Source organism: Manihot esculenta, chromosome 6 (assembly GCF_001659605.2).
Source record: "Manihot esculenta cultivar AM560-2 chromosome 6, M.esculenta_v8, whole genome shotgun sequence".
NCBI classification, from domain to species: Eukaryota; Viridiplantae; Streptophyta; class Magnoliopsida; order Malpighiales; family Euphorbiaceae; genus Manihot; species Manihot esculenta.
The window spans coordinates 29,965,308-29,983,445 of NC_035166.2; the positions used below are offsets into that span (position 1 = coordinate 29,965,308).

The 18,138-nt window shown below is 35.1% G+C and overlaps 2 protein-coding genes across 8 annotated transcripts; one reads left to right on the forward strand and one right to left on the reverse strand.

Moving 5' to 3' along the window:
* The first annotated feature begins 2,862 nt into the window (after window positions 1-2,862).
* Window positions 2,863-5,435, forward strand: LOC110618125 (nuclear transcription factor Y subunit C-2). Its single transcript, XM_021761183.2, has 2 exons — window positions 2,863-3,010; window positions 4,420-5,435. Exon 2 carries the CDS (start codon window positions 4,472-4,474, stop codon window positions 5,267-5,269), a length of 798 nt encoding a protein of 265 aa, XP_021616875.1. The 5' UTR covers window positions 2,863-3,010; window positions 4,420-4,471; the 3' UTR covers window positions 5,270-5,435.
* Window positions 5,436-6,236: 801 nt separating this feature from the next.
* Window positions 6,237-18,094, reverse strand: LOC110618059 (ATP-dependent zinc metalloprotease FTSH 12, chloroplastic). 7 transcript variants are annotated; one of them, XM_043957652.1, is made up of 19 exons: window positions 17,457-18,094; window positions 16,522-16,722; window positions 15,190-15,416; window positions 14,264-14,541; window positions 13,753-13,830; window positions 13,429-13,671; window positions 13,204-13,344; window positions 12,924-13,091; window positions 12,626-12,738; window positions 12,259-12,475; window positions 12,067-12,138; window positions 9,291-9,410; window positions 9,092-9,208; window positions 8,806-8,982; window positions 8,432-8,551; window positions 8,241-8,315; window positions 7,526-7,633; window positions 7,230-7,310; window positions 6,237-6,880 (listed from the first exon to the last, which is right to left on the reverse strand). In XM_043957652.1, exons 1-19 carry the CDS (start codon window positions 17,852-17,854, stop codon window positions 6,803-6,805), a joined length of 3,012 nt encoding a protein of 1,003 aa, XP_043813587.1. In that variant the 5' UTR covers window positions 17,855-18,094; the 3' UTR covers window positions 6,237-6,802. The 7 variants fall into 7 exon arrangements, with proteins under 7 accessions (XP_043813587.1, XP_021616773.1, XP_043813589.1 ...); XM_021761081.2 differs by having other exon boundaries at window positions 16,522-16,706; window positions 17,441-18,092; XM_043957654.1 differs by having other exon boundaries at window positions 16,522-16,706; window positions 17,457-17,592.
* Between the last annotated feature and the right edge of the window lie 44 nt (window positions 18,095-18,138).

Here is an 18,138-nt window from a genome sequence, read left to right on the forward strand (position 1 = left end):
TGATTATACACATACTTGCATTCTTTGTTTGGTTCTTCCAATGGAAGGTTTACGACAAAACTGTATTAATGAAAACCATCACGAAGAAGAAGGAACGCTGTACACAAGCTATGTAGATGCCAGCTTCGTATGCCTTCCTTTCCAACCATGGAGAGAACCACTTTCGCTGGCTAGTCTTATGTATCACAGCAATAAACAGGGAGCATGGTTCTAGCTTGGCTCATGAATCCAACTACTTGAAAACCTATTCTTCCCAGTTGCCTTTTCAGTTCACAATCTACAATATGGCGAATCTCCCTGACAAAGTAAAGCTTCTCTATGTTCATCCTTCGCTGGCTGTTTCTTGGAAGACTAGTGATGGATGGATTCAAACGCCCAAGAAAAAAGGGATCATTATGTTTTGATGGTAGAGTTCTGATCGAAGAAGCCCATTGAAGGGTGTGTTCCATTTGCATTCATAAAACCAAACCAAAGCAATGTGAGGAGTTGTTTTGTAAAGGACTTTCTCCGCTCTAGCGATTAATGGGACACCCACGGGGCCATCAGTGAATGAAACAGTGGCATTTTGCCAATTGTGAGTCACCACGACCCACAGCTTCAGCACATGCCATCTTGGAAGTGATCGAAATTTTAACTTATTTAGGAGATCGATGATCATCATTTTTAATTTATCGAATGGTCATTATTAGTCATTTTGCCACAGCCGACAGCCGACAGCCGACAGCAAGCATTGAACAACCATGGTTTTGTCATGCAGTAAAAAAAAAAAAAAAAACAATGTTAGTTGGTTAATTAAAAATTAAATGCAATAGAAAGTTGGAGGGCTTGTCCGCTAGCTCAACTCAAGTCATAGTTTTGGAGGGGCCGGTGCTTAACTCAACCAACATGGGCCCCACTCCCATTGGTGAATGAGACACCACTCCACTTGGTGGCTCTACCATGGCTTTCTCGCTTTTCGTTTATTTTTTATCTTCACAAAGTTACTTTTTAATCATTAATTACTTGTGCAAAAAATATTTTGATTAATTCAGAAAAAGATTAAAAAATTTAAATTTTTACACGAATTTTTAATTATATTCACCTTTTTAATTTTTATATAAAATAATTAAACATTTGAAATTAATGGTAATTATATTTATTTTTTAAAATTAATTTAAATAAAAAGAAATTTGTTCATTTGAGATTTTTTTTTTAATTTAAATTAATTACTACATAATTTAACCAACAGTTAATTCCATTTTATCACAGTTTTTTCTCCATAATTTTGCTGAAACTTTATCTAGACCTTAAACTAAACTTATAATGAGATTCATGAAATAATTGTGACTTCTCATTTAAGTTTAAAAAACATTTTATGAGAAATTCCAATCAATTTTTTGTATGAACTGCTAAAAATTATTTTCCGACTTTAAAAGTATCTCATTAGTACAATACAATTTTTAGAAAGTGCAACGTTTATGTATATCATATTATTATTATTATTAGAATAATTTTTGGTAGAGTAAATTATTATGTACTGTTTAATTAGTAGGCAAAAAAATTTTATGAACCTATAAAAATAAACAAATTTTGTTTTAATCAAAATCGATTTTGAAATATATATACAATTATAATTAATTTTAAAATTTTAATTATTTAATATAATAATTAAAAAATAAATATAATTAAGAATTCACACGAAAATTTGGAATTTTTTAGTTTAATTGATCTTTTCTAAATATAATTAATATATTTTTAAAATAAAAAATTTAAATAATTAATTTAAAATATCACAAAACTAAATAATGATTCGTCTCTTTATACAAACTATTCAATTCTTTTCACAAAATTTTTTTCTTACTTAAAATTTAAATTATTAATTTAAAAAAAATATTTGTTTTACATTTATTTAAATTAAAAATAACTAGCAACATGAATTATTTAATTTTTATAAATAATATAAGTAAACAATATTTTAAGGAATAATTAAATAAAATTTATTGTTATAATCTTATTAAATTACTAGAACAGGAAGTATTATTCATTGCTGGATCTCTGGTCTGGTTGGAATAGCCGAATAGTACCCAAAAAGCTCCACTGACCGAACGCGTGCCTCAGCAAAATGATTTCACATGTTTCTCACGTGAGGTGGCAATGGGACCCTCAATCCATACCTAATACCTTCCCACCATAAAAATATTTGTGTAAATTTAACTTAGTACGTGTCCGAACTTGATGATATATTTTTCTCCTATTATTTATAATTCTATAATAATTATTTCAGTAATTAAAATATCATATTAGATGTTGAAATTCAAAGAAATTATTGAGAAAATTATAATGTTTTACATATTAAATAAAATTTTTAAAACAAATTTATATTAAACAATAATATATTTTAATAATAAAATATTAAGCTTAATTTTAGAATTTATTTCAACTGACAGTAGAAATATTTTACTATTATGATTAACATAACTAAATTAAATAATTTTTATAAATTCAAATTAATATTTAATATTTCTTATTATTCAGATAATAATATCAAACATTTTTTTAAAAATCAAGTTTGAATGGTAAGAGCAAATGGGTTATCGCCCTCGCTTTTACCTCTGACACCGCACGCCCTACCCACGTGCTCAACCAGCGAAGCCTTAACTCCCCTGTATTTCCCAAAAACACCCTCACACTCTTCTTCCTTATTACGAAGATTACCACTGCACTTGAGGCTGTCTCTTTCTGCAATGTCACGGCGGTTCACGTGAGCACCTTCCACTAATGCGACTTCCAGTAATTTTTTTCCACGTGTATATACAAAAGCTCCATTGAGTCAGAACTTTTACTGCTCGACACGTGGCATAAATAGATACCCATGGAACTCTCTCTCTCTAATTTCAAAGAGTATACATTCAAAAGCTCCTGTGTCCCTCCCTTTTAACCTTCATTTCTCCCTCTGAAAATTTTCTAATCTTCTCTCTCTTAGGGTTTCTACTGGAGTGCTCTCAGCTTAGATTCAGTTGGAAATGAATGGGTAACTTCTTTTGTTTGTCTAGTACTTCATTTTTTTATCCTTTAAATTCTTTGTTGTTTTGCTACTTTTAATTTAATGCGTTGTGTGCTATTTAATCTTCTGTTTGGTTGGTGAGAAAAGTTGAAAAGAAACTGATGTAATTCTTAAGATATAGGATGTGTGTTTCTTCCCCGCAGCTGTTTAAGCTAAGATAAAATTGTTTTCTTTTTCTTCTTATTGCTCTTTCTCAGATACCAAGCAATAGATAGGGCTTTTTATTCATGAAATAAGTTCAATTGTTGATTGGATCACATGCGTAATTTTATTTTCTTTGCTTCAAGTAGTGATGATGTTTGATTCTTCACGAGTTAGTGGTAAAATTTTCTAAGAAAATTCTGATTAACAGCGTAAACCTTAGGTCTTTTGCTGTCTAGAATTCCATGGTGCAGACCTCTCCTTCTTCCTCTTTTTATTTTTATTTTTATTTTTATTTTTATTTTTATTTTTATTTTTTTTTATTTTTTTTATTTTTTTAAATTTTTTTTATTCTCTCTTTACTCGGGACTTGCCTGGGAATGTTTTATGCCTGCTATATCCATGCATGTGCCAATTTTCTTGTGAGCTGATGGGTGTGGCTTATAGGAGGGACAGAGTAAGGAAATCAAAATGGGAAGCCTTTTGTTAGGGCGTTGTATTTCTGCGAGAATATAGTGCTATAGATTCCAATCTCATTGCTTCCTCTTTAAACATTACAATCCTTTATGTGAAAGTGACTGCAAGTAAAATATACCACATGGCTTGAATGTAAAAGGGAAAAGGTTACTCCTCCTGAGTTTCGTAGCTGTAGTCTTGGCTGATATGTTCATAGTCTGAAAGTAATACTCGGTCCATCTTTTATGGGCTGTATGCATTGGTCTATTTTTTATGGGCTTAAATTTTCACTTTCCTGGCTTATTTTCATATCTTTTTTTTTTCCTAATTATGTTCTTTGTGGTTTAGAAATTCATTTTCTTTAGTACTGTGAGGCCTATGTACGTAATGGATGCCTGTTTAGATGGCATTTATTTGCATAGCTAAATTCATCAATATATCAGCAATTATAGTAAACAACATAAGAAATTACGGTCTAGTATCATGCATCTCTAACCTTTTGGCTGTCTTGCCATTAAAAGTTGAAGTGGAGATCCATTTTGTTCCATCAAGAGGAGACTGTTCGTGAAATGAATCTATAAGACCTGATCCCAGTCCAGTCTTTATTCTGTTTTCAACATTTCCATATGAGTTGGTGCTGTAGTCAGACACTGTTATATTTGTTCTGATCTGTTTTTCTTAGTAGTTTAACTGGTCTTAGCCTAAACTTTTTTTCCCAGATATTTTAACCTCGCGTCAAGATTAATTTTCGAGCATTTATTGTTTCATGTTTCTTACAGTCTGATGAGGTTATAGTTCAAACACGGGTACAAGTAACTTGTAGAATAGATCATGGATCAGTCGGAGCAAACACAACAGCAACAGCAGCCTGTAATGGGAGTGGTAGCTGGTGCAGGTCAGATGTCCTATACTACTAACCCCTACCAAACTGCTGCAATGATGGCTTCAGGAACACCTGCTATAGCTGTGCCTTCTCCTACTCAGCCACCAACCACTTTCTCCAACTCCCCTCATCAGCTTACCTACCAACAGGCCCAGCACTTCCACCATCAACAGCAGCAGCAGCAGCTTCAAATGTTCTGGGCCAACCAAATGCAAGAAATTGAGCAGATAACTGACTTCAAGAATCACAGCCTCCCACTTGCTCGGATTAAAAAAATAATGAAAGCTGATGAAGATGTCCGAATGATTTCAGCTGAGGCCCCCGTTATATTTGCTAAAGCATGTGAAATGTTCATCTTGGAGCTGACCCTGCGCTCCTGGATTCACACAGAAGAGAACAAGCGGAGGACATTACAAAAGAATGACATTGCAGCAGCAATATCAAGGACTGACGTTTTTGATTTCTTGGTTGATATTATTCCCAGAGATGAATTAAAAGAGGAGGGATTAGGGGTCACTAAGGCTACTATTCCTATGGTTGGTTCTCCTGCTGAAATTCCGTATTACTATGTCCCACCACAGCCTCCTGTGGGACCTCCAGGGATGATTATGGGAAAACCAGTTGATCAAGCAGCAGCCTTTGGAGCCCAGCAGCTTCGACCACCCGTGGCATTCATGCCGTGGCCACAGACTCAACCACCACCACCACCACAACAAGAAGCTCAACAGCAGCAAAGTGATACTTGATGAAATTCCGGATAATGTGCAGGTTGATTGTTAGCATAGGGCTGGTGATTGACAATGAATTTTAGTAGCGTCCTGTATCTTTAATGAAAGGTTGGCGTTAGTCTTTGTAATGCTAAAACTGAGTTGTTTATTCTAGTCAAATCAAATGAGGCAGCTGGATCTTGTATGGGCTTGTGTTTGTTCTTATTTTGACAAATCTCTATGATTGAGCGTCCTTGATGTTTTGGTGATATCTGGATAGAAGGGAAGTGTGATGCATGATCCCATATGGATCCCTCGCCAGGTGGAGCAGGATCGGCAGTCGCAAACGCCGCTGTTTCCCCACAGCCAATCTGGGCTGCCCCCAGGATGTCACCACCCGCTAAAATCATCGGGATGCCGTGGGCTTGGTGGATTTTTCCTTCTCGATTTGGGGGCGTTTTCAAGTTATGGTCAGGTTCCACTTTTCAGGATTTTAGGGATTTGAAGAGTTTTGGAAGATTCGAAGACGAGAGGAAAGGTTTTGCCAACCAAGTTTTCTTCCTGTTCCATTTAATTTCTGTTGATCGGATGGAGTGGAGAACTTTTTGTACCATCCAACCAGAGAATTAATGATCTAATGGTATATTTTCCTAAATCTTCTTTTTTTTTTTTTTTGGTCAAAATCTCTCTTTTAAGACGCTGTCTATAGTTTTTTTCAAGGTTTAAAATTATTGAACTTATATGTGAGAGAAATTTCAATTTTTTGAAGGAAGACTTTTTGTGGTTTCACACTTTTAAAACCTATTTTATAATATATCAAATTGGTGGATTGATAATGTTATAATGTTTTGTTTTTAACCATTTCTTCCTATAAAAATTAATGTAATTTTTTTGAAATAAAAATTAATGTCTTCTAAAATTATAAAAAACAATTACCGATTTAAATGAATAAAATTATTAAATAATTATCAGTCAAAAAATAAAAACTAATTAATATAAATAAAAATTGAAGAAATCAAATAATTGATGTCTTAAATTATCTCTGATCATACAACTTGATGAAGTGTCATTCTTCTAACATCCCTTGCATTTCAACACATGAAACTGTTGTACAGATTTGGTTTTATAGATTCATGCAACAATAGACAGTAAAAGAATTCGAGAACATTATAATATTGCAGCAACATTAATCAACAAAGAACAAAATTGGCATCATTCAGACAAAAATAGCAACAAGAATGTTCTTGGTTTGCATTCAGGACTCAAAGCCATGGTTTAAGTACTCGAAGCAAACCCCACTGAAGCACTGTCGCCTTATAACAAACTCTGTAGCCTGGTTATGAACTTTCTTGCTTGGAAATCATTGTTCGGAAGGCAAGCTCATGGTTCATGCCTTACCCTTCAATGGACTCTGTCTAGAAGACTGTTGCATAGCTTTCAATGTTGCAGAGTCTGGACATCTTTCCTGAAATCTTGGTACAAAATTTGCATGCCGAGAACTATGATTATGGAACATTCAGCATTGGTGGTCTGGTGCTGTACACATATCCAAAGATTGTCGTCACAAATTTCTCAAGATCGATGGAGTGGGGCCGGAGATACATCCAATGGTTGATATCGCAACTTGTCATTGTGAGGCAATGGACCCTCCTAAGAATTTAGTCCCCCCAAAAAGGAAAGAAATAATAATTGATCATTAAGGTTTACAAGCGGATTAGTAGAAGGAAGAAAATTATGGTTGGGACATACTCCTAAAGGCAGATATAGTATATTTTTTCTAACATTGTTCTGTGCACACACACACAGGCAGGCATGCGTGTCTAAGTGAAAAGGGACTTTAACCGTTGGTTAAAATTCATGCATTTAGTTTGTTAATAGTTTACATTTAAGCGCCACTGCCTGTTAAAATCGTTGTGAATGACAAGAAAGGGAAGGTTATCTTTCACCTTCCATTAATAAAGGACCTGCATAGTAGCTAACAGAATAAAAAGAGACGTACCTCTTTCAAGTTTATCTGGAAAGGCTTCACAAAATCTTCAAACATCAATGGAGAAAGCTCCTTCATTATCTCCTCAACTTCCTGAAAACATTTAATATCAAATCATGAATGACAGATAAATTAACAATTACATCTGAGAATTATAAAAAAACATATTAAGGACAGTAACCATTTTGATGCCTCAATCAGCGATTTAATATGGGCGGAGAAAGCATAAAGTCATGAAAACTATATGTTATTAAAACAGCAAATATTTGTTGAAACATCTATGAGAGCAACTAAATAAAATGGTATACCAATCCAGTTATTCTTGATTTCTCCAACAGCGCCTTCGTAATCACATCCAGTATGTGTATGTTGTCGCTCAGTCCTTTCATTGCAAGTTCTTCTGTCTCTTTGATATACTGCCACCAAAATTGCAATCTCACTATTTCGGCAAAGAAAGAGCAAAGATAGCCCAAGAAGTTCAGCTGACATGGTAGATAGATAGATGTCCATGCCAATTCCTTTCTAAAAGTTCTCTTTTTTCCCTCCCAACTATCAGAAGAAATTAATAAATCAATATGCATTATGTAATTAACAGTGCACATGTGTGCATGAGAGCAAGTCCTATATATGTTTCTTAGCATCATCTGAACTTAGTTGTAACTGTAATTGATCTTAATGAATGCAGTATTAATAAATTCATTATATCTTCTTGATAAATTAATCAGATCTTCATGAAAAATATTAGCTTAACAAGTTATCAACTGAAAGCTTGAAACATATACCAAAATTATCTTTGCTCTTTCTAACTCATGTACGGGAATACACCTTGGGCACTTAGAATACAGTCTTAATTGTAAATGATGTAGAAGGTTTCTTTAGGCCACAAGGGGGAGAATTAATCACAATGCAGGAAATTCAACTAAGACATTCACCAAGCGCAAATTCTGAATCCTGATTCTCAAACTCTTCTTGTGTAGTTGCTACATATCATACAAATATGTAATATAGGAGGTGAAATTTTACCCTTGTCAACTCTCGAGTAAATAGCTCGGATACTTCAAGTGTCATGTTTGCAGGAATCACGTAAGGATCATCCCACTAATATCATGAAGAAGAAAAAAAAACAGTTGAGCAAGAGCACTAAGTCAGTTAAAGAATAACGAGAATCAATGGAACAATTAAACATGGAACTCAGTAAAAGATGAAGACCATGCCTTAAACTTTATCAACCCGCCTTCTGGGTTATCTGGTCGATCCATGAGTCCAACTCTTTTTGTTAGAGCAGTCAGGCCCAACCTTGCATTTTGAGGGCTGATAACCATCTCTCTAGCAATCTGAAAAGACAATTAAGGTGAGAAAAGGAACTCATGCCTTTCAACAACAAGAGGGGATACCTAAATTTTTCCAGGGAATGTAAAACATCCAAAACAAATATAACTACTTGATATGCTTTCCCTTCTTATGTTTCTCATTTTCATCTTAGCCAATCAACCACAGTAAGGTTCTTGTAGATAGTTGGCAGATTATCAAGCTCATGCATAAGCCAAAACCATTGTATACAAATAATTAGACAAAGTACTATAGTGACCTTTGTTATCTTTTCAAGATCGTCACCACCTCCATCGGTAATGTCATCACCAAATACAAGCTGTTCAGCACAACGTCCACCGTGAGCTACCACCAATTGCATCTTCATGTAGCCAAAGGTTGTATAGCCTTGGTCTATCATATCTTCTCTTGGATAGAAAACAGATATTGCAGTTTCCTGCATAAAAAAGGAAGAGATCAAAAGTAAAGCTGTTAATGTGAAATCGTCACAATTTAACATCATATGTTACAGTTCACAAATCCAGCTCCACAAACAGAATATCCACCTTGCCACCAGGCAAGAGCTGAGAAAATGCATGCCAATCAAATTGTGGAAACAAGTGAGCCAATAATATGTGACCAGCTTCATGTACAGCCAAAAGTCTCTTCTTTTCGAATGACACCTGATACATAAAGATAACAGTACACAATTAATTTTTAACACAAACTTGCATCATAACAACCACTATAGAACAACGGACATACACTTTCTTCACATTTCTGCTGTTCTTCCTCTGTAAGAAGTACACCCATGCCCTCAAGCAATTGTTTATCTAAAACATCAACAATGTCTTCCTGGTAGATTCTGGAATGCCCTTTCCTTACCTGCAACAAGAATTAACCACATCTTTCCAAAATGGAAGGGGAATAAGTAACCTTAAACACATCTAACAGCTACAGTGCATCAGAGAGCAACTACAGGACACTCCTACAGTTCCACCTCAAACAAGGAAAACTATTCACAACCTATAAGTAGTGATCTCACACATTTAATTGCAATGCCCACTAACACTCTTGTATGACAACTATCATATCCTATCCTTTCTCTTCCTATTTAAAGAATGAACAGAAGAAACACTCAGGCTGGTTATATGTAGCAGCCCAAGAAGATGCTACCAAACCATGCTAGGCAGTGATGTAGAACAATGCCAAATACTTTCTGTAATACCCGACTAAACTCCGGTGTCAGAATTTCAAATTTTTGACAGAATCTCCATTAAAATCCAGAATCTCGAAACCGGAAACTTTAGAATGATAAAATGGATATTTTGTAAAATGAATTTTAAGTATTTTAAAAATGTGTTTAAAAAAATATTTTCAAAGATTTTAAAGTTCAGCCACCAGAGGTGGCTTTTCCAGCCTACCATAAATTGAGCTTAACAGGAAAATAGAGAGATGTTTTCTCCATTTTCGGGCAGAAGTGAGCTTACGAAATATTTTAATAATTTCATTTAAATCCTCTTAAAACCCTTGGAAAATTCATATTTTGTCTTTTGGTTTGAAAATTTTTGGCTCAGGAATTCAAACTCTTGCAAGGTTCGGCTGGATTCACAAGTTTGCTTCTTCCTCCTCCCTCAGATCTTCTGTTGGTATTCTTTCTCCAAGAGGTAAGCTTAATCTTGCCTTTCTGTTTCTCTTATAAGTTTAAGGCAGGAAATGTAGGTTGTTTTTAAGTGTTTAGTCTTACATGTAAAAGTTTTGGGGAGTTTTGAGTTAAATTTTGAATCTATGATTAATTCTTGATTGTTGGTTGCATGTAGAGTTTTCTCTTGTTTCTATGTTGTTTTGAGTCCTTGGATGTGTTACTGAGTAGATTTATAGACTTATGTTTTGGTTTGACTGTGTTTTGGGAACTGTTGATAGAATGAAAAATTGGATTGCATTGTAGAAGAATCCAGTGCAGCAGAATATGATGAAGAATTGGATTGCATTGCAGAACCCAGGTTCAGCCGCCGAACCTGTCTGTGAATGCTAACCTCTAGGCAGCCTAGCCTGCCTCTGAAAGTTTGACTTTCAGATCTGTAAGGAGATCTTAGGCCGCAGGTTCCTTGTCCAACTATTTTTGACCCGTTTTCTACATAGTTTTTTATATGCTTTTAAAGATTTTTTGAGTAGTTTTAAAATTCGTAAAAGTTATGTTTGGTTGCTCATTTAAATCCATCTGTGTAGGATTGGACTTGAGAGACCGTAGAGGCCATTGTTTCAGAATTAGGCCCACGTCAACCAAAAGTAAGTAGAACTAAACTAAAATGTTATTTTAAAAGAAATCAAATATTTTAAGTATGGTCATGCATGACCATGAATGTATCATAAATATCATGTCTATATGAATAGATTATTTTGCATTAGAATTCAAGAATATGATGCATAACATAATTCTTGTTGTTGTGGATAGATGTTGGATAACCCACTAACCTCGAGCATGTTATGATAGTATAATGGATATGGAAGTATAGGCTAAAACTCATTCTACGTCTCTGACACTATGAATATACTATGAATATGTTATGTTATATTTTGTTTAAGATGTATGTTACGTTATATTTAAAAGAGTCTTGAGGAGCACTGGTTGTGAGTCGGACACTATTGAAATTATGGAGAGTTATCGGTGATAAGTTCATTTTGACGTGAATTGTCTGTGTTATGAAGCATTCATACGATCATATAATTTATTAAACTGTTTTATGTTATATTTCTACTCGCTAGACTCTGGTAGCTTGTTTTTTTTCCCTAATTCCAGATTTGGGAAACCAGAATTAGTTCGAGGGGTCAGCAATGTTCTTTGGTATAACTATTATTACAATGTGTAATAGTTTAGTTATGGGCATTCAATGTATCGTGGTTTAGAGCCGTGTTTTGCCCGAATTTCTTTTTATGAGCCCTTCGCCAATGATTAATCTTTATATGTAAAAGTTTTAAATTTAAGTTATATTTGAACCAAACTCTGATATGTATAATGACTATAATGGAGCATTTGATGAAAGCTCTAATATAAGTTTATGTTTTCAATTATGTATGTATGTACATGCTGAGTTTCGGTTCATGTTATGAAAATGTTTACACAGATCATATTTGGGATTATATCAGATACAACAGGATGTATAGTAGGCTTGCTATGAGTTTCGCCGATTTTAAGTTGGTCTAAATCTTAGCACCGGTAGTGGCCGAGTCGTTACATTTTCTAGTCACTAATATAGATTATCAATAGAATTATCAAATTTGGGTCCTCAAATTAGAATTATGAAAGAGAGGAAGAACCAAATATAAGATAGAATAAGGAAAGAGAAATACCGGTTCATATCTAATCTTTAAAAGAAAGAGAAGAATAAAATATAACTCTTCCATAACTTTATTCCAAGACATTTTTGGATAAATCAAGGGAATAAAATATCAACCTGTAGACCTATTCTGTCCCCCCCCCCTCCCCCTCACCGAACTAAAAATAGCCATCATTGTAATTACATTCACAAGACTAACTTACAGACATGATTGCAGCTTCATTGACAAGATTCCGAATATCTGCTCCAGAGAAGCCAACAGTACGAAAGACAAGCTGCCAAGAGAAAGCATAGGAGATGATAGTAATCAAATTCTGAACATTATCCATACAATAAAAATCCAAATAAGATATACAAAATGTAAATGGTCAAAAAAAGAAAAAGAAAAAAAAAACCTTTCCAAAGTCTACATCATTGGCAAGTTGCTTTCCTGCACTATGCACACTAAAAATTTGCACTCTCTGCTTTGCGTCAGGCAAGCCAATGTACAATCGACGATCGATGCGTCCAAGACGAACAAATTCCAAGTCCAATTCATCTGGTCTATTGGTGGCACAAATGAATATCACAGCTTGTCTAAGTGAAAACCGATCTACACCCGTTTTCTCCTTCCTATATGAAATAAAACCCAATATGACAATCCAAAATTACAAGATGACAACATAACTGAGCTTCATTCGAAACATGATTTTGACAAAGTTAGGGTCCACACTCCACACACCAAGGGGAAAATGAACAAATGCATAATATACAGTTACTCACTCCCCATCAAGCTGTGCAATCAAAGCTTCAAATGTTGCCCTTCTTCGTGGGTCCTTCCTTGCATGCCTTCCAGCAATAGCATCAACCTCATCCACAAAGACAAAACAAGGAGCCTGCAAGGAGAGTTTGTAACCAACTACGATCTTTACCTTCCCAAAGTACAGTAAATTATTTGTAATATCCAGCAGCTAATTTATCTAATCGTTTGTCACAGTTACAATAAACATGGGTAGGTTTGAGATAGTTACAAGAGACGCAAAAATTTGTACTTGTGAACTACAAATGAATGAATGCTTACATTTCTTCTAGCAATGGAGAACATCTCATTGATCCTTGCTGCACCGCTTTTTTCACTATCTGTGAACTCTGCACCAGAGGCAAAAACAAAAGGCAATCCACTTTCCTTCGCAAGTGTCCGAGCAAAGAGTGTCTTCCCTGTTCCAGGGGGTCCCGAGAGAAGAACACCCTGTCATACACAAAACCACGATCCAACTCATGTCCTATTACCACTCCAAAGATTCGAAATAACTCTATAATTAAGAGAAATCTGCTTCCTTAATCAAGTTAGTAACAATTACCCGGACAAACTTCACCCCTTTTTCATAGTATTGCATGGGATTGCCCATATAAATCATTATTTCATCAAGAAGATCCCAGACATCACCTCCAAGTACCACTTCCTTATACATTGATTTTGTTTCACCACCATCTCCAACTGGCTGAATGAGCACATATCTATAATCAGAGGATGGTCTAGACATGAACAAGAATGAGGCATGGAGAGGAAACATAGCAATACCTACCACGATAAGATTTTCTGCATATACCATATCAAAAAGTTGATTGTACTTTTTGTAAAGAAAAGAATTAGAAGTGGCGTGTAATAACATAACAGACTCCCTTATAAGCCACAGTATCAGTAATCCAGGCAACAATGCAATCACAACTTTCAAAATGTAATGGATTTGCTGCTTTTGAAGGAGATCTACTTCAACTCCAGAACTTGAGATTATCTCAAATAAGTATGGATCAAGGGGAATATCAACCTATCAATGCAAACAAGCAGCGACTATAAGCTAAGACCACAACTAGATCAGCAACCAACAACAATCAAATATTAGACTTACAACATATTCTAGTGGAAAACCTTCTTTCATCGTCACATATAGCCTTTTCAGATCCTCCGTAAAGACAACAGCAGCAACCTATTGGAAAATGTCCACTAGATCAGAGCAAGCCAGTCTATCAATGATTATATAGCTTGCCAATATGAAGATTAGTTTTGCATTCAACTAAAATTTTGCACTTGCCTAGCAAAATTTTCAACATATTAAGTAATAATTCTATTGTAATTGGCTAATTTCATCTGTCTCCTTCGTAGATATATAGCATCTAAAGAGAAAGGTTTAACCTATACATTCTATGAAAATTAACTCAAATTTTCAATCTAAATTGCAAATACTAGAGATTAAAAACTAAAAGAATAATAAAAAGGAAACATTTTCATCCATGTGAACACGTGTATTTGCAAAAGCACTCAACTTCAAGCTATAGTAATTCATAAGAAATGGAAATTTTGCTACTTCCAACATGAATCGAGCCACAAAACTGAAGATAACAAAGGATAAAAGTGCTTACCTCTGAGCAATCAAGCTTTTCAAGAAAATAAGTATATGGAAGTTTGGGACGATAACGCCACCATCTCTTAGATATCCATAAGGCCCTAGCTCCCTGTGTGTCTGTGACCTTGTCCACCACATCCTTACGAAGACTATTTTCAACCTCTTTCATGTTAAATTCAACGACATATTTGGCATTTGATGCATCTAATTCCTCAGCTAACTTATCATTTCTTAGTATTCCTTTCCACGCATGAAGCCTTTCACGCCAAGTTCCTTTACTTTCTTGAATTGCATCTGTCAAGTGAGCATGAAAAAAGTAATATCTAGACAGTATTAGAGCACTGTGAACATCAAATACAATATAATGCCGCTGCAAAATGGTTCAACTAAAAGACAACCCACCCCATGTAGTCTTGACCCCATATCCTACATGCTATCTAGGGCCATATTCTCAATAATCATAATAAAATCAAATCCTTTTACATCTTCAAGCGTGTTATAGGTAGCATATAGCAGACCCCAACTAATTCGGCTTTAAGACTTACTAGTTCTTATACTTAAAAGCAATCACTCTACTCATCTATGGTCTACATGGAACATCACAAACTTGAACCAAGCTACAGAGGGAGAAGTTCTTAGCACTTGCACTAACAAGCTATTACTTTTCAAACTATATCTTCCATTGAATTCAAAAAAGCAATGATAGCAGTAAACAACACACCAGCTTAAAGACATAACTTCAAATTGGCAACATTCCAAATCTCATATGATACAACTTTGAGCAAAAATTTTCTCATCCTTCATGGTTGCTCAACATAGATAATTTTACGCTGGATTGACCCAACACTCAAAAAGTATAGAAAGAAAGAACAAAAAGCACTGAAAATAGACCAAAGTATAGATCATAATTATTCAGTTACAAGCATATAATTACATAGTAACCTGAGATGCCCAAATCTTCTTTCAATTCTTTCTTTTCTTCTGGATTTAATCTCACATCCTTGTCAATAACCTGTTTCACGCTCTCCTGAGGGGGCAATGGGTCATCATCCCATGCATCTTCTCCAACATAGGCAGAATCGCAAACCAGTGTTCCATCAGGCCCTTCAACAAACTTCTTCATTTTCAAGCCTTTAGGCATTAAATTCCTCCACATACTCTTCTTAAACCTGCATTCACAAGATATAGTTTAAGCAGTCAATGTGCCAAAGTGCTACAGACACTAGCTTTAGAAGTTTAGAACTCTAGTTCATTATGTATGCCTTCATGTTCTCACTCAAGTCATCTTGTCGTATGATTGATATGAATTGCAGTGTGGAAATGGCCCACCGCACTAAATTAATATCATTGGATCACTGGTTCGCCATCAATCACCCATTTCAGACACTCTTAATCCCACCTCAGGACCTCAATCTTCAAATAAACTTTTAATAATGACTTCAGACAATTAAATCCAAGTTTCAACTTCTTATTCTACAGTGGAATATAGTGTTAAGAATCTGTTATGAACCAGGTTCTTACTCACAGAAATTAGAGAGAAGATAGAGAAAGAAAGGAGAGAAGGAATAGAAGACTAGAGAAAGGTGGAATTTTGTATTTATTATTAGCTTTTTGAATGATCCAGTACAAGGATAACCCTCCTATTTATACTAATTCGTTAGTTGCTCTGCCACTTCCTGCCTATTACAGTCAGCTCATCTCCTTCTAGTCAACTCATCCCCTATTCATATTAACAGAACCTTTGATAGAATTGCACAATTACTTCAGAGTTTTGAGGATAAAACGGGAATATTAAGACATGAATTAATTCAAAGCATTCAAGCACCTATGACATCAACCACAGTATAACATTTATTCACCTTAACATATAGTCACTGAGTAAATCACCTTGCAGTCTTGCATAGAAACTAGAAAACCCTTAGGGTATAACAAACTTAAGCTTCCATGCTGTACTTAGAAAAATACTTCACCCCGGAAAAGGAAATCATTTTGCCAAAAGTCAAACAAGAAAAGAAATACCAATTACTCATTGTTGCTCCAAATTTACTAAAAATTCAATTGGCATCAAATATAGAGCGCATACACTCATAAAAATAAGTGGTTTGACAATAGCCGAAAGAGGCAAGCCTATCAAATTGTGAAACAAACATAGCTCACAGACTATATTATAGGATGAAGAGACGAAGTAAGATAATGGACAACTTCTTGTGCCAATAGGACATAAAGTAACTACTCATGTTGTTACCCTTTCAACAAAGTAAGAAATGCATGTACCTTCTAATATTAATAGGAGATGGCTCAGGAATCAATGCCTCCATATAAGCCTCTGTCAATTCTCTTCTTTCTCTATCCAGGTAAGGAGCTCGAATAGCAATATACATTCTTTGACAAGAAAACATCATAACAAAAACATAGAGAACCAATACACCAACTCGTTTAGGCTCCCAATTCTTTAGGTCCTGAGGACAAGAATAACTGTATTATTGTTTAGATATGCAATGAAAGTATCTAATGCAATGACAACCCAAAAAAAAAAGAAAAAAATCAAAATATGCCCAACCTATTTACAGGGTTTCCTGTACACAATAACCAAACTAACAGAATTTTATTCCAAAGAAAATTTGAAAAAGAGCAAAAAAGTTTTAGTTCCAAGTTTCTGCATGATATAATTTTTTTAAGATCTTGCCAAGTGAATATTTTATTTTTGTTATTTATAATTGCTTGCATAGATCATCTAGCAGAACTCTCCTCTACTGATTTTGGCATAAAGTGGTAGAAACCATGCATTTAAGATCAAATTCTAGCCATCCCCAAGAGGAATACCTTAATGCATTTGAAGCAACCTACTCCTTTTCAGGTTATGCTTCAAATTCAATATCTTGCAAAGAAGAAAAGACAATGCCAAAAAAAGAAAAGCAACATAAAACCACTGACTGACTTATAATTCAAGAGTTGTTTCGTTTAGTTTGTGAGGCTCACAAATAGAAACATTTATAATAGAATATGCATTGCATGAAACCTACAGAAGTTGCTATATCCGCTCAAATAAGGTAACCTAAGCCAATACAACTTAGCTTAATTAACCAAATCCCTATTGCGCAAATACATGAAAAGAGAAATATAAAGAAGAAATTTTTTTTCCATTTTGTTTTCCTACAATGTCAGAGAAGGGATTAAAAGAAAATAAGATTACCTTCCAACGCTCCCACCTGTTCCATTTGAGAAACTCTGGCAACAATTCCGCCCTAAAGCGATTCAACTCAGCCTCACCCTTCTTGGCTTGATCCTTAACAAGCTCCGCAAATTCACCCATCTTCACATTGACCCCTTCCAAATGAAACCCAGTTTCCCTCTTCACTGACTCGCGGAGTTTGAGCAAAAACCGCTCAGAGCCCAGCCGAAACGCCCGAGTCAAACTAGGCCAAGACAACCCATCAGACCCATTTGGATTTGCAGAGGAATAGATTCGAAAAATGGATGTTTGCTGGGAAATTCTGCTTTTGCTTCTTGGCGGAAACTGTAACAAAACAGGACGTTGACTGGTTTGAACTATTATTGTTGAAGGGCAGAGAAGTGGATTCTGTTTGTGAGGGACTGCAAGGTTCATTTTGAATTGGTATGTTCTACAGAATCTCAAAGCATGCCATGGAGGGTTTTCAACCGAAAGTAGGGTTTTTTCAAAATGTTTCTGCTTGTCTGGGGGGTTTTGAGCTTTATCCAAAGGCGCATTGGATTGGAGGCATCATCACCACCAGCTGAAGCCTTTCCTCTTGGAGTGGGTTTTGAAGATTTGGACTGGACAGTTAAACATCATGTGGGCTGGGTGGTATTGGGCAAATAGGAGAGAGAGGGTTAAATAGTAACGCAGAGAGAGTAGCAAAAATATCAAAA

Excerpts from the sequence above, each read along its gene's own strand:
- LOC110618059 (XM_043957652.1), bottom strand. The coding sequence starts at position 17,854 with ATGAACCTTGCAGTCCCTCACAAACAGAATCCACTTCTCTGCCCTTCA. Across the intron at positions 13,831-14,263 it reads AAAAGCTTGATTGCTCAGAG|GTTGCTGCTGTTGTCTTTAC; the intron begins GTAAGCACTTTT and ends ATTTTCCAATAG. Across the intron at positions 8,983-9,091 it reads AGCTCTTGCCTGGTGGCAAG|GAAACTGCAATATCTGTTTT; the intron begins GTGGATATTCTG and ends TTTTTTATGCAG.
- LOC110618125 (XM_021761183.2), top strand. The coding sequence starts at position 4,472 with ATGGATCAGTCGGAGCAAACACAACAGCAACAGCAGCCTGTAATGGGA.